This window comes from Larimichthys crocea, chromosome XXIV (assembly GCF_000972845.2).
Source record: "Larimichthys crocea isolate SSNF chromosome XXIV, L_crocea_2.0, whole genome shotgun sequence".
NCBI classification, from domain to species: Eukaryota; Metazoa; Chordata; class Actinopteri; family Sciaenidae; genus Larimichthys; species Larimichthys crocea.
Window position 1 is genome coordinate 13,641,475 of NC_040034.1, and position 16,052 is coordinate 13,657,526.

The 16,052-nt window shown below is 42.5% G+C and overlaps 1 protein-coding gene across 6 annotated transcripts in view; it reads right to left on the reverse strand.

Moving 5' to 3' along the window:
* LOC104924797 (pleckstrin homology domain-containing family G member 3) overlaps positions 1-16,052 on the reverse strand; it is a 30,291-nt gene that overhangs the window by 10,353 nt on the left and 3,886 nt on the right. For 4 of the 6 annotated variants that reach the window (XM_010738255.3, XM_019275163.2, XM_019275164.2 and 1 more), the window contains exons 2-4: positions 14,225-14,292; positions 3,735-4,270; positions 621-721 (exon numbers count right to left, since the gene is read on the reverse strand). In XM_010738255.3, coding sequence (XP_010736557.3) covers positions 621-721; positions 3,735-4,270; positions 14,225-14,273 — 686 coding nt within the window. In that variant the 5' untranslated portion in view covers positions 14,274-14,292. Of the gene's footprint in view, positions 1-620; positions 722-3,734; positions 4,271-14,224; positions 14,293-14,979; positions 15,000-15,839; positions 15,846-16,052 lie in introns of those variants that run through there. The other 2 variants (XM_027274834.1, XM_027274833.1) reach the window with 2 other exon arrangements.

Below are 16,052 nucleotides of genomic sequence, written 5' to 3' on the forward strand. Positions count from 1 at the left end.
ATGGCTAACTTAAAGAAAACACAACCTCCCACAGCAATCTGACAAGAAGAAAAGAAAAAGGGCAACACACGGCCTCTTTGGATCCAAAATCTGTCAAAAAAAATCTCCTTTGTACAGCTGGTTAGAATTTCTTAGAAAGCAATAAGAATCAAATCAACCCTATTTGTGGTTCAGAGCTGTACAATAGCCTTGGCATTAGTGGGGAGGCTCCTCGCTGTGAGAGGGGAGAGGAATGTTAATGTGTGTTTTGGCAAGCGGCGTGGTCAGCAATGACCACTTGCTGACATAAGATGATTAAACGTAAAGCTGGCTGCGCAACCATTTCCCCAGTTTACAGATATTTGCAAAAGTTTGTGCCTCATTCATCTGTTTCATGTCTGAAATGTCAGCAGTGAGTGAAATAACAGTAGCCAAGCATTGTGTCTTCTTAGCAATCCTCATTCTTCTAATATCTTACTATTGATAGAATATTATATTACCTTATTATGGAAACACAAAGACACTAATTAGTGTATTCTCAGTGATTACCTTGTAGTTTTGATTGCTGTGTGCCATATTTAGTAAAACTTAAAAATTGAATTGTACTTCTCATTGTGTTTGTATTTCTGGCTTGGACCCACCTGTTGAACTCATAGATGTCCTCTATGTTTCCAAACAGCGCACACACTTGTTCTGGCCGTATGGGAAGGTTACTCATATCGATAATGTGAGCCAAGTAGTCCTGGAAAACAGCAGAGATCGATATATACATAGATTAGATTCAACTTTCTTGTCATTGCACAGTACAACTACTGAGACAACGAAATACAGTTTGGCATCTAACCAGTGCAAAGTGCAAAAAGGCAGTAGAGTGCAGAGTATGTACATATGTATAAGAATATATAAATAATAGTGCAGATATAAATATAGAGTATATACACAGTATAAAATATATGGTTTTAACAGTATGGACAGATTGCAGCTTGTATAGCAGCACAATTGCGGTATAAATGTATTTGTTGGTGTAATTATATAGTATGGGTTAACTAAGCTGAGATATATTTTATTCATTCTGAAATAAAACACATAAAATAATATATACATAAAAGATGAAGTTATAAAATGTCACGTCAACATTAGGTGACATATTAAGTGAAGTGTCATACAGACACTGCCTAATTCTTACCAGTAGAGGGAGCATGTATATAGAAAAACAAAAAAATGCATGTCCCCTTAATATGCTCTATGATGTGCACAGTTTTCATAACAGATTTGGTTTGACCACAGACTGCGGTCATACTGTGGTCTACTGTGCATAAACTGTAAATAAAAAAGTGTTGCATCACGACTTCAAGGCTTCAAATAAAGCCGGATCAGTACAGTAATTCACTCTCCATTATGTGTTCTTTAACGAATCCTTTTAAGGATTTGTTCCAATGAAGTCAGTGTGACTGTCTGGAAGAGAGGTCTTAGTGTACCCAGACCTTAAACATCAGCACAGCCTGTTCCACTCCAAGGACCCGGATCCCCACGGACCCCAGGAGTATTCAGAAGTAGATAAAAATATCTAAAACTATGCCAACATCTGGATGATTGCCCCTCCTTCTTCGCCAATTGCACGCTCATGTGGCATACAAACAACTCCAAACAAGTGGAGGAGTAAGTTGACAAGAGACAAACACAAGCGACTATATAAAGAAGATACCAGTAAATAGTATGTACACACACAAAGATGATGTGGTGCAAATACAAACACAGTCACAGGCCTTCCGGGCAGCCCAGATTAAGAGTAGAGTCATCACATTGCTCTACGGCGCTGCAGCCGGTCATGGATGGAGAATTCCAGTGCTGTGAGAGCAATGCTGACTTGCAGTCAGCAGGGCGTCTCATAGTCTCCTATAGAAAAAGTCACCACTGGTGTTAACAGCATAAACACGTGACCTTTCGCATAGTGTCAGAGATCGCATGCTATGCATGTAGCCTCCTGGTTTATAGTGCCACAAGCTGTGCTCTAAAGAAAGGGCAGCTGTGTTGTGCTTGTAATACTCTTATTGGGTCAAGTCAAAAAGTGTTAAACAAGAATGATACTGAGGAATATGTTTCAACCGGGTCTTTCTGAATCCCGTGAGCACTGACCACATTCTTGTTTCAACAATGTTGAGTATGATTATTCTGGGTGTGTTCAGGTCAGGTGTTGTGTATTTAGACATGTGAGACCAGCTGGGTCAGACAGCTGTTCTCAAAACTTTGATTTCATTGACTGAGAGCTAAAGAGTGAAATTCATGAGCGAGTGACAGAATAGATCTAAAGGATTGGAGTGGACTTAGCTTCAACAGCTGCTTGTGAGTTCGGTGCTAATATCAAGTGGATGCTTTGGATTAGTTTGCTGAAGAAACAATGCCGAAATGAAGGAAGAGTTTCTCACATCTCTGTCAGATTAGAGGCTTGGCGTGAAATTAAAATCAGCTGCGTGGAATCAATTTGATGGAAGTCATACTGTAATAAAAAAGATAGAGGTTACATCTGTGCTAGACTGGGTTCCCAGACTGTAGCCTATGGAAAAAATAATTGGCCTCCTTTCATCTGTGTTATTCCTTCAGTTGGCGCAAAGATGGAGGTGTTTGTGTTGGCTGGGAGGCCCTGAGAGCTCAGGCTAGGATGGAGCTTGCTGCAGGGCCTGTGCAACCGTGGCCAGACCAGGCTGGGCTGCAGCTCCTGTCAAATGAAATAGTTAGAAGTCCTGGAAATGTTTGTCAGGAGCAAGTCGTTACTCAAGCTGCGATGAGAGATGGGCTCCCTCCTACTGCAACTGCCAGACGCCAACACAGCAACACAGTCGGGAGATAAGGTGAGGAGAGGTGCTCGCTGGTTTATTGCTAGTCGGTCTCAGAAATGCCTCACGTGTTAAAGACATTACCAACAGTGCAGTGGGGGATTGTTTGACAGCAGAGCGCTTCTGTTTCTATACAAGAACTAAGATTGAGGGGCCACGGAGGTTTCTTGGTCTGGAAGTTGTTTCCAGACTACAAAAGGTAAAAGATGTGATAAGATGTAAGTGGTTTGTCGAGTGGTAAAATCATCGCTGCCCCATTTTCCATGCTTCACATCTCTGAGATGAGGTTTCTACCATCTTCAAGGAAGATCACAAAGCTCAAGATTTCGGCCATGAATAACCTGCACCGTGTCCCAGTTTGGATTGTGTGTTTGAACTCCAGATATGTCCATAATCCCAGGAGAGGGGCTGTAAACTTTCACTGCACTGTAAATATACAGAACTGTTTATATACAACACTACAATCTATAAACAAAGCACACAATCGCCAGATGTCAGGTATGCATTTTTGCCAACTGACCAATTTTGTTTAGAAAGCAGGAAATCAGAATGGATCCCGGTAATGAGAAGACAAAGAAAAATCCACTGAATGTTATACAAGTAACAGATTCATTTATGCCCACAAACAGCTGCTTGGAGCACAGTAGACGTTATTTGCAGCCAATCCAATCCCCCTTTTTTTGGCTCCTGGCTGGCCGAATTCAGTAAATCACCTCCAAAGAGTTCTACAGACATGAAGTCATAGCGGTATATTAATCCAAGTTTAACATGTGCTTTAAATACACAGAATACTGTTGATTTACTCTCTATATAATATCAAATAGTTGGCTCACGGTGAATACTTGGCTGCAAGTGAAAAATACTAACTGTAACGGAAAATTCAATTTGAGAACAGTCAGCATAACCCTGACATCCAATCACCTCCACAATGCTGCGCAGGTCCCTGACGTACAGGCGCTCCGTCTCAATGATCTCCATGACAACGCGGTCCACGTAGGTCAACTTTGGGTTGGGCGCCATGGCGTCTGTGATGACAGGCGAGGCTGGGATGTGAGAGATTTCACTAGCCTTCCTGTTGGAGGTGGCGTTGTTGTTCCACTGGTTGCTGATCACCCTGGGCTCCAGCCGTTCCTGCCAGCGGCCCTTGGAGCTTGTGAGGGTGGGACTCTGGTCCCCTGCCTGCTCTCCGGTGCTTCCAGCTGGGCTCAGCTCCAAGTCTATGTCCTCCTCGCTCTGTATGGGTGGGGTGGTGGAGGAAGGAAGGGCTACGGTGCTACCAAAGAGGCTGCGACTATCACGGGATGAACCAGAGGACAGGGTGGAAACCAGGCTCACTGGACGTTCACCCTCTCCATCCAGTGGGTCCACACATAGCCGACTGTAACAGTCTGGACCCGAGTCAACATTTGGCTGGTCATGTTCGCTGGTGGAGAGGGGCGAGGACAGCTGAGGAGATTCTGGGACAGGTGAGAGGAACACAGACAAAAGGTAGGTGTCAGAAATGAGACAGTAGAACAGCTTTGACATCTTTAAAGAGTCACTCCAAAATACAAAACTTATTAAGACCACCCTAAAAGGAGTGTTTCATATTTAAAAAAACATTTTTAGTTTGAGTGTCACTTTAAAACAACAGTTATTTTAAGGGATTGGTTTCAGTTTTATACTTTATTGTAGGAAACTCATTATGCCTGCTATTTTGCGCCATTGTAATGAATCATATTTCCACATCTGCATATACGCCGCCAAGCTGTAAGGAGTCTTACTGGTGAATGTGCAGCTGCAGTTTAGCTTAACAGAGTATAACGACACACTGAGTGTTCAGAAAAACTATTAGATGTTTATTTTTACACTTCATCTTAGTTGGCACGGTGTTGTAGGCATTTTATTGTCCCTGTTGTTAACAGTTAGTAGTTATATAACGCTGTTACAAACCAGATGCACTTTCAAGTAGTGTTGATGACTTCTCTCGCCATAACAGCAAAGCTACGACTACTTTAAAACACATCTAGCGACAACTTAAGATAAATATAATTCTAGTGATGCTGAACAGACTACGGTCCAGAAATCAATAAAAAACAGCTCAGCACTGTTTCTACACAGAGGTGTGGTTTACAGTAAAAGGCCTCTCTCAAATCACTACTGACATGGCCTAAATTAAAACACTACATATTCTGTGGAAAACCCAGCCATTTCCTCTTGTTCTCCTGACGGTTAAAGGCTGAACCTTGGAAAAACATAGAGGGGGGAAACAGATGAGAAGAAAAAAAGAAAAAACGGGGAAGGGGACCAGGAGGTTTGTTTATATGTCTTGTCTTTATTGAGCCACGTTTGAATTTAAGAGAAATGGAATCCATATTCAGTTTCACATCCTTCCTGGACAAATGGGGAAATTTTCCTCATAAGCGTTTCCTAAATATATGAAGTCATGGTGGTGTGTGAGAATGGAGCACTGAGTGCCCACCGTGCAGCTCCATTTCCTTTAATATTCGTAGGGCAAAGGGGTCAAAACTGTTTTTGCCCAGCTAAAGAAATGAAGCTTTGTTGTGTAATTGACTCTATGAGGCACAAACCACCATTAAGCAGAATGACTCAAGTAAGTGATATTGCCAAGTAGCGATGGAGAGCATAATTTGGTGTTGATAGCCCACAGATGGAGCTTATGTCATGAGCCTGAAATTCGCTCTCTTTCACCAGTTTTGACAAGCCTGTGACCCAAATATGTTCGTCATTAGATGCGCATCATTGGGCAGCAGCCCACAACTGAACATCATGAACCTGATGTGGTATGGAAAACTATATTTCGAGGCTGCAACCAAACTCATTCACTATCGACATCCGTATTCACTGACTTGACTCATCTCCCACATTCAGTTTTATAAAGAACATACTTTTATGGCTCTACTTGGATGTTAAACGGGGTAAATATTTCACATAAGAGCATGGGAAGTGCTCAAAGTTAGTGATTTATGAAGACTTGAAATAAGTGTGACATGCAGCTGGATGGGGCTCCACAAGAAGAATCAAACCGCCTTTCAGTTTATTCACACACACACAAACACACGCACACGCACACACACAGACGCACACACACACACCTTCTGGCATCTTGAAACTTTCCGTGAGTCAGTACTGAGCTCATGAGAGCCTCGTTCACGCTGCACAACTTGCTACACAATCCACACCAAGCTATCCCCCAACAACACAGTTCCCATGCAAAACCTCAGTGGGAGAAACAGATGAGCTGGCAAGCAGGAGCTGACCACCAGAGAAAACTCTGTTTACGCTCCTTGACAAATCACAGGGTTGATGGTGTAAGGGGAGTGTAGCGGTGAGCTATTACACTCACTACACCACTACGAATTAGAACAAGGCGTCCGCTTCCTTTGCCGCTTCTGCCTTTACATTTGGTTTTGACATTTGGTGTGTCTGGTATGTGAAACCCGCTTCCTCCTTCCTTCTCTTCCTCACACCCAACATCCTTCTGTAATAAAGCTGCTGTGCTGCAGACTGCACTCAATGCCAAGTTTAAGGGAGGGGGGAGGAACAGCACAAATAAACGCCATGTTTGCACAGTTTCCACACTCTCCTAGTTAATGCATAATCACTCAGCAGCATAACCTATATCTCCTGACGCACATCCTGAGTGCCAAAACAAGACAAGTCGGAGCTGTACTTAAAAGTAGACAGTGGTAGCGTGGGAATACTATCTGAAGACTTGAGGACGCACTTGACTCCAACTCAGCTCCTACCAGAGCTTTGATTGACCACTTCAGATACTGAGTCATTATCTGTGGCTGATACCACACACACCACATGTTTCGGTAGGGGAAAACAGTGCTGATGGACCACTCGCTGACGTTTTTTTCAAACAGGCCGTGCAGAGGAATGCAAATGACCTGGTCATCACGCAGGTCTGAGATAAGCTGAGCGCCTGGTCCCGTGCGATGTGGTGCAAAGTGTTTCCACTCCACCCGTCACTCAAGACGACTCGTGATCTCTCTACTTCGTTGATGCATCTATGTCATTGTTCTTCCCCAGCTCTGATGGTTTCTCAATATACTGAATAATAAGCAACTATAACCATAGAGTGAGTGTGAAAGTAGAGTGCTTGGTGCCACAGAGTCTCTTCGGCATCTGCAAACATTTATAACTAATCTCTGAGGGATCTCGGAGTGGCGGAGCCATGCCCATTGCTGTGCCACCATGCTCAGATGTGGAGGACTGTAAAGTGTCTGGTATCAAATTTAGCCTTTAAGTTTTCACTTAAAGAGAGCACAGTTAGGCTGTATTTTTTTTTGGCTTACCATTGTCTTACTTTGTGTCAGCTGTGTCATGGTTTGTTTGCCTGTGGGTGGCATAATTGTTGAGGACCCTACTGTGGTAACAGCCACTGCCACTGGTTAACAATGGAAAAATTAATATGCTGTGCTAAACTAAACGCCTTGTCACATTCAAGCACTTTTCCCGTGAGCAACAGAGACTGATCAAAGATAAGCACAGCTTTCTGACTGCTTAAAGGGCAAATTTGTTACCATTAACTTTATTAGTAGGAAAAATAGTGCTTGGAATTCATCCTTTAAAGCCCAAATGCCAATGATGTTTTGGCAATTCCTGCAGTGAAAGGTCTATAAAAAGAAACCACCATAACAGGAGTGGCAGTGAGCAGCGCGCACTAGTCTAAACCATCTGTTTTCTGCAGAAAAAGCTACATATATATTATCTGCACACAAACTTACACTTTTGAAGGCTCACTTCACCTGTCAGCGTTAAATTACTGTTCATATAACTGACAACTGTTCTTTAAAGATTTAAAGCTTTATAGACATGTAAGTAAAAGTCAGATTCAGCTGTGTATTTATTTGCAAATACTTCAAATTGGTATACAGGTCAGTTGTGAGGGAATAACTGCTTTATATCTACAATTTGAAAGCAGTATATTTGTATCTACTCAGAAATAAAAAAATCTCCGCCACTTCTTTCTCAGCAGCTCAGTGGACAGACCTGTTAAATCATAACCTACACAGTGTATGGTTCCTCATCTAAGTATATGGTCCCCAACCAAATTTCCATTTCAGCCAAGCCATGGATTTTCACATTCACACACCACAATTTCAGTATACTACCTCAACAAAACACAGCACTCTCCTTTGTTTCAGCACTGCGTCAGTACAGTTGTTAAGTCACAGACATAACCATTAACCAAGTCACAGAGGGAGAGGGAGGGAGAGAGAGAGAGAGAGAGAGAGAGAGAGAGATAGTATAGTATTTGGACTACTTTTCAGACAACCTCAATAACTCACTGCAGTTTTTCTACAAAGTCAACAGTAAGACTGCTTGTGTGTGAACAGATTACTAATGTTGCTAAAAGAAAAATGGCTGGAATTTCAGAAAAAAAAACCTCCCAAACCCCTCATTGTAATTCTTTGAATTCCAGTTTCCTGGCTGTTAAGCCGAGGTTAACATTTACAGACAAAGGTGTGTTAATGCTACAGGCATGACCTTCCTCTTTTCTTTTGTTACTTCCCTGAATCCAAATCCCCTGGACAGTGGTTCACTTTAATGCAGTGCTGGCAGACTCTAATACAACCTGTAACCAAATAGTTGTACAAGTGATTTTGGAGGTTAAGAAAAAGTCAAATAAGATTTTTTTTTTTTTATGATTAAACCTGTGAGTGTGAGGGGTATGAATGATAAAGAAATGTCAGACACGTGATACGTGATTTAGGGTAAATGCCTCAGTCTGTTTCAGTGTTTAAAGCAGACAGGACATTCACTCACCGAGGGGCTCGATGACTAATCAGTCTAGAACTAATAATGTGAAGTCTACACTTGTTTCTATTTCGGTTATCATGCTTATCATGCTGTTAACAGTGCAGACAGTTCATAAACTTGTCCGCCTCTGACATCATGGTTATATGAATGACAGGCGGTGCCTAATAAGGTGGTGCAGGAGATGAATACACTGGAATGAATACCCAAACACCTGGTTATTAACCTTTCTAAAAAGGCTACAGACACATGTACAACAGAGATGATCTGTGTCTGTGTCTCTCTGAAGTTGTTGGTGTACGGCACACAAAGCATTCCTTTATAAAAGAATATTCTCGCGCTTGCGTAAAAAGAATCTTGGCATGCTTTCTAACTAAACATTACCAACTTCTTTGAGAATATGATAAGCTACAGCACGCAGCTATGACGTTAGTTGCTGATTGCAAAACCCTGTGACTTGCATTTCACATGAGTTCATGCAAACCAGCCTCCATGCAAATTCTACTCAGGACATGCTCTAGTATACTTTTCTCCGACGTCTAAATCTATCTATCTATGTATCTATCTAACTAAAACTGCCCCGTATACATTAACCAACTTCTGTTATGCCATGATGACAGGAAGACAGTAAAAAGATCTTTGTATACAGTACATTGCATAACACATAAGGTCTACTTGACTCAGGAGATTAGGAAACAAACAAGGGTAATAACAACGTTGAGAAATAATGGTGCACGATGGACAAGTTGACATGCATAACCAACAGATAATAATAACCTCTGTCAAGCTGAACTGATCATATGTTTAAACTATTTTTAATAGAGTAAGAATATTGATAAAAGCACTTATTATTACCTTAAAAGACAGCAGTAACCAGATTCGTCCACCAAAGCAAGAAGCAAGACCATGGTGTTAAAGTCCTAGATGATTTAAAGCATCATCTTCCTCCTCCCTCGAGCTCCTGTGACAAGACTTTCAATATGAGGAATGATGAGTGTGCACTACACAGATAAAGAGAAGCTGTCTACGACAGAGACACACCTTTACGATTATTCCAGGAGAACTTAGTTCTGAATTTGCCTATGAAACCGAAATATAACTCAGAGTTTGTGCTGAAGTTCCTCCTGTGCTATTCTGTCTGCCTTGTGGCCTTTTGTTTTCTAACCAAATCAGGGGCAAAGAAACAGGAACAACATAGCCTGTATCTATGTCCGTCATGCAAATGCTTATTCTAAAGCTGACTGAGCTCTTAGCATCAGAAAATGGCTTACTTTCTATCTCTACTGGAAAACTGATCGCAGATAACAGAGGTTCTGCGGAAAAAAGGCCAGTCCTCTAAATAGTTTGCTGCCTGAGGCAAGTATGTCTTTATGTCAGTCTTTTTAATTTTACTAAATATATAAAAACCAACAGTAAGAGTAAGAGTGACGTCACCGCAGACAAAACATCCCACTCAAAAGAACAAGCCCTTACCTGATCTGTTAGTAACCCTTCACACAGCCACTCCTGCTTGATTCACACTGACTCATGTATCAAACGGTGATAAATTTGAACCCAACGTACAATGAATCACATCTTAGGCCACGTTGTGATATTTCTCTGAACACCAGTTCAAACTATACCTGCAACTGCATGAGCAATGACTGAGTAAGACTGTGAGAGGGTACCTGGCACTGTTCTCGCAGCTTCATACATTACTTCACTCCCCTTAGGACAAGACCCTTTTTAACAAGTGCTGGTAACTTGTGATGCATCTATAACTTAATTCCCCTCAGTAATACAACATTTCTTGCGACATGGCTTTATCTTCCTTGTGAAAAAACATGCTCAAAGCACATTCTTGCTGTGTTTCCACATGTTTTTCTTGGTCATAAAGAGAACTTATACCTCCCGCATCAAAGCATGTAACAAGGTGGAAAATCCTTGTTCCTAATTGGTTGATTAGTATGTTCACACACACAAGGAAGAAAAAAAAACAAAAAAAAACAACTTCAAACCTTGAACTTGAGTTGATGGCTAATCTGCTAACTCTTTCAGAGTGTGTGACCCTGTTTCCTTTGGGGGATAAAGAAAGACTCATGTTTTGCAGCACATCTTAATAAAGCCCTTCCGCCCCTCAAGATCCACTTTGAATTTCCATCTTCAACACCCATCCACAACCTCTGGTACTCAACTCCTCCCCCGGTGACTGTTGGGAGACGGGGAGGAGGTAGTATGGCACTGATCCCCTTGGGAAAAACTCCTCCCCACCTGGCAACGTTGAATGGCTGCCCCTCAGGAGGCCAGGAGGCACAAGCATAAAGGGTGCCTCCAGGGATTAAGCCCCCGAGTGTTCAGAGACCATTATCAAACAGCATGAGTCAGAACACTGGAGATTAGACACTGAAACTGATGGCCTGGATTGATTTCTTATCCCTGGATGGAGGAAAGAATTTAGGTCACTTCAAGGATTTTCTACTTCAAAAAAGTCCTTCATACGTACAGCATAGTTTGATTTATACCTGTGTTTGGCCTCACAAGAAGCTTTTTAATGCCATGTTAATAATTAGCCTGAAGGTCGGTAAATAAACTGCAGCAGACAACAGAGGCTGAGTACACACACACAAACCAAACCTGCATTCCTCACCAACAGCCAAGGTCAAACCATTACGCTGGGACGTTTTGGGGGAATTCTGGAGTTTAAAAGTGAAACTAACTGTGCTTTGTGTAGTCTACAAATTTCACATATTTACTGAGCATAGTTAAACATCACATTTCTTTTGTTAGATGTTTTAGTTTCTTCAAATGCTTGTGTAAACCTTGCACAACCATGATTGTAAAAGATGTTACTACAGCAAAATACAGGATGGAGGAAAGGATGAAATCACTTGGAGAATGAGACTGAAGAGGCATGATGCTCAAAGTAAATAGGACAAAACTCCCCCCAAAACAGCTCAAATTTAATCCTGTGAACCTCTGCTGTGCTCGACCATGGCTCTTAAAGGATCCAGCTGTGCCAGCAAACCTCAGTGCATAGGCATGTGATGATCCACTTAAGAAACTCCTCCACTAACAAGCCCCCCCTTCAAGAGCCCTTCAGGACCTATCACACAGGCAACTTTGGATCTATTCAAAACTCTGCATTTCCTCTGGACATCACACACCATCTGGGCCCTGGAGGTGTGAGTCCATTGTAAAGTTCTCCACCAGTTTGATAGTCTACAACCAAAGAGATGTCCTCTTAGCGCCTCTCTGCCGAGTCCACACAGGCTGGTGGCAGAACAGCTGTGTGAAGTGTGGAGGGGAGAAGTTCAGGGAGGAACTTCCCTTACTTCACATTAAGCTGTTGATTACATGAAGTGTTATAAAAGGGCGTGGTGCTGTTTATCCTCTAGTTTAGGCCTCACCAACACTTACTGTACACAGCAGTCAAATGAGGAATTTGACAGTTTGCTTTGTCACTTCCTTACTTGTCTTTTGTGTACAGATATGTTTTGTCGTGCTGGAATAAATTACAAGACCCAGCATAAATTACATAAGCCTTTACAATAACATATAATTAACATTACTAAGCTGCTATGCTATTGTGTTTGCCGCCACCTCTTCCGCGTCACTTAAATATCGCATCGCACTGCGTGTCTGATTACAAAACACCAGCTGAATGTTAAGTGTATTGGAGGAAGCTGATAAAGTGTTTTATTGATTCAAATGAGTTTCTAAGAGGCCGTCCAAGAGGAAACCCAGAGCAGGGAGCCTGTAACTAATGTGTGTAATGTGGCGGAAGAGCTCTTTAGGAGGAATGTCATTGTACGAGGCTGTAAAATCATTTACATTGAAATAAATTCTTTTGTGAGGAGTACGGGAGTCTGAGCAAAACAATGAAATGAAATACAGTGAATGTGGCTGTGTTATATAATGATTTAAACTCACACAAAACAAGTAAGATGTTGTTGACGTGCACGATAAGGAGGAGTGTGCATGACTTTGAAAAAAACAGGAGTTGCTGCAGTCTCACCTGAGGCCGCCCTGTGATTAACGCCACGGACAATTAAACAGAGAAAGAGTTCCCAGTCCACTGATAAGCTCACTCTGAGACACGGCCATTCCTGCCATCATATATCTACACAACCCTATGCCCACTGGTCTGGAAAAGCTGCGGTGAATGGAGATGAGCCCCCCAAAAAAACCCTTTAAAGCTGTACATTCTGCACACACAGCTACATTCCTGCCTGAGGGTTAAGTAGGTCAGAGGAAACTCTTATCTTTGAAAGAGATGCTTCACGCTGCCTCAGATCTGCTAAGCCACTGTCGTCGGATTGACAGGCGGGTAGACATATTAACCTGATACCTTTCACATGTGTTATATAAGGATTTTTAATATGCTGCTTAACACATACCACCATGGCAATGAACCTTTAGGTTGAAATTATGAGGGTGTCTTGTGTATGTTCCTGTCATCCAGTTCTTCTTGGAAGGGGAATTCAAAGTGCAGAAAGACAACAAAACCTTTCAACAGCTGACAAATACATCTGGGAGCAGAGCTGAAATATTTTCCTTAAGCTGATTTTGTCTGGATATTACAGGGTGCTACAGCTTCTTTTCACTTCAAAACACTTTCAGAAGATTTGGACCTGGTTATTCACCACAACTTTTTTTTTATTGTTTACCTTGACCAAAAAGATGGTTTCCTTTCACCATGTGCATTCCTCCTGCCTGTTAACCACGTCCAATCATCGCCTCGCACAGATAACGCATTACCAGCAGCCCTGCCCCTTAATTACCATCCACCCAGACGCAGCAGGGGAGCTAGGCGCAGTCACACTTTAACTCCAAATATCATTCGTCTGAGAATGTTTCAGCTGCAAGTGGGTGTTCTGTCATGCCAAGATGATTTCGCACTGGACATCTGAGCTGAGAAATGAGCTGTGAGAACGTGTAGTTGGTGCAGAGTGGCCTTTTGAGGAAATAGAGACACAAATTTTCAGGAGGGCGGCACACGTCTCCCCCAGCCAAAGGCCTCCTCTGGCCAAAGCTGAACCAAAGAGACAGGCGCAGAGGAAAAAGGGAACCATTGACACACTGGTATTCTTCAGCCAAAGTGGAAGCCCAGTGCCAAATGTGTTCAGTAGAGAAGAGAGGAGGCGTGGAGGGTAGGGGGGGGACAGAGCAGGCAAACAGATACAAAGAGGCCCTGTGTCAATGCCGTGGCTCTGTGACTCAAGATAATGAACACTAAAATAATATGTAATTTGAGTGGCCCCCAGCATACAAGGTCAGCACCACTGGCTACATCAACTCATGTGTGATTCTGACATATTCTGGTTTGATGTGCGAGTGTTCGGGGGTTTCAGCTGTATGAAAGGAGTTTGGACGAGCTCCACAGGCACACAAAGAGCCTCTCTGCCAGTCTGGACTGTAGGAGGGAAGTTCATTTGCTCTCTCAGCTCTGCCTCTCAAAGCCTCGACATTTCCTCTATTCTTCCATTTCAAGCATTTTTCCATTCACCTCTGCTGTACTTCTATGTTATTGTTAGCACGCTGTCCTGAGTAACCAGATATACCTTGAGGAATAACCAGACTTATTAAAGACTACATGTCATGAAACTGGTCAATTCATAGGCAGTAATTACAGGTCACACAGAATATAACTGCACCGATCTTACCTTCCCCCATTGGGCCCTGGTGGAGAGCAGAATGGGACCCCTCTGGCATGGCACACAGGCCTCTGGAGCTGACGAAACAAAACATGAAGGGTCAAACAGAATCCAGGCACTTCACGTCAGGGCTTACAGCACAAATAGCATGGCAGTGTTTTTACCATTCATTGTGGGTTCTCATAAAAAAAAAACCCTTTATGTTAGTCTTTTGATTCTTTGGTCAAGTACACTTTTTCTCTACTTGCCTTGCTCACTGAAGCCAAACAAGCTTCGGTGTATTCAGGTCTTATATAAAAAAGGAAATTCTTCCCATTCCCCTGCTCGCTGCTCTGCGTTGGCTCATGCCAGCCATTTGCTAATATACAGTAAAGCCGGGGCGCTGAGGTATGCACAGCAGAGGAAACTCCGATATGAGCTCATGCTAATCGCGAGAGAGAGGGCAGGAGGGGGTTGAAATGGCAACAGTCTGACTCAACATGAATGTAGACTAAGGAGATTTAGGAGTGACTGAGGAAACATTAAAGGGTTTTACATTTGAGCTACACATAAATCAATTATGCGTCTTTAATTGAGGTGTACTTTAAAGTCAGCATTCCAAATAGCTTTACAGGAAGAAATACCACGTCTGCTACATAAGATTACTTCAGAAAGAAATGGACAACAAAAATAAGATGTTATTTTATTTTATGATATGAATCTGATTTTATAAATGTGTTTAATAAGTGTCACAAACAAGTCCATGTTACATCAAAACAAGTCACCTCATTATCAGTGTAACAGTTCCGTGAGATCGCAGGTTCACCCCTGGTGACATGTATTTTTATAATCCCTCATGTCAGGCTGTGGTGCTTGTTAATGATGAGGTACGTCCCCTCTGAGCCACAGTGCTGCCAGTTTCTCACATCACTGCCTCTCTGTCTCCTTATAACGAATTAACATGGAAGACTGTGCATGAGAACGTCTCCCTGTGATTCCTGGTGAGCCTCGGGCCTTTAAAACTTCACATTCTCAGGCCAGCTAGATCAGAAGAGCTGGAATTCTTCTGGGATTAGGATGGGCATTGTTCCCTGAGCGTTTGCTGGCCACTGTGCCGAGCTGACAGCCAGGCCAGCTGAGGCCAAACCGAGGCCGCTGCCAGGAGCTTCGCCAATTAAGATGTGCAGGAATGCAAGGAGAAAAAATCACAGTGCTGGATCACACACATTAAGATCATTGCTTCACTGTAGGGTCCCTGCAGCTGCAGCCTGGACAAGAAAGTCAGCAACCATAAAACTATTTTTATGCTCTGGTGGTTCTACAGTAAAGCACAACAATTGAATAGAGGAAAAAGAAAGAAAAGTTGGTTCTTTTTGGACTCACAAACGAAACATGTTTGACTTATTTCTTTAAAAGATACCCTGTACAGTTTTGACTATTAGCAGCACAGCAAATCGCTGTTTTCATGAGTGGGTCCACGTTCTTGTGACGCACAAGGACGCACATGCAAGCACATGGTAATGGGATACACATAAACTTCAGTGTTTTCAGGATAATCTACTGTTCTGTAAAGATGAAGAAGAAGAAGAGCGTTAGCTACCAAAAACAATAACTGTGTGATCTTGTCTCTTGCCTTCCCTTCAACCTAAATCTGAAATCAATAATCTTGTTTCATCTTCGAGAGGAAAGAGCATAGCGAACGCTGTATGTACGGAATGCAGCACTACTACAATGACATTCTTTAAGAGTGAAGCCTCCTCAAACAGCCTTTGACCAAGCTTGGCCAAGTGATTTTCAAGTGGAGGTTTAGTTTGTGTAACCTGCTGTAGTAGTATTCATGTCGAGTGGCTGGCTTTGA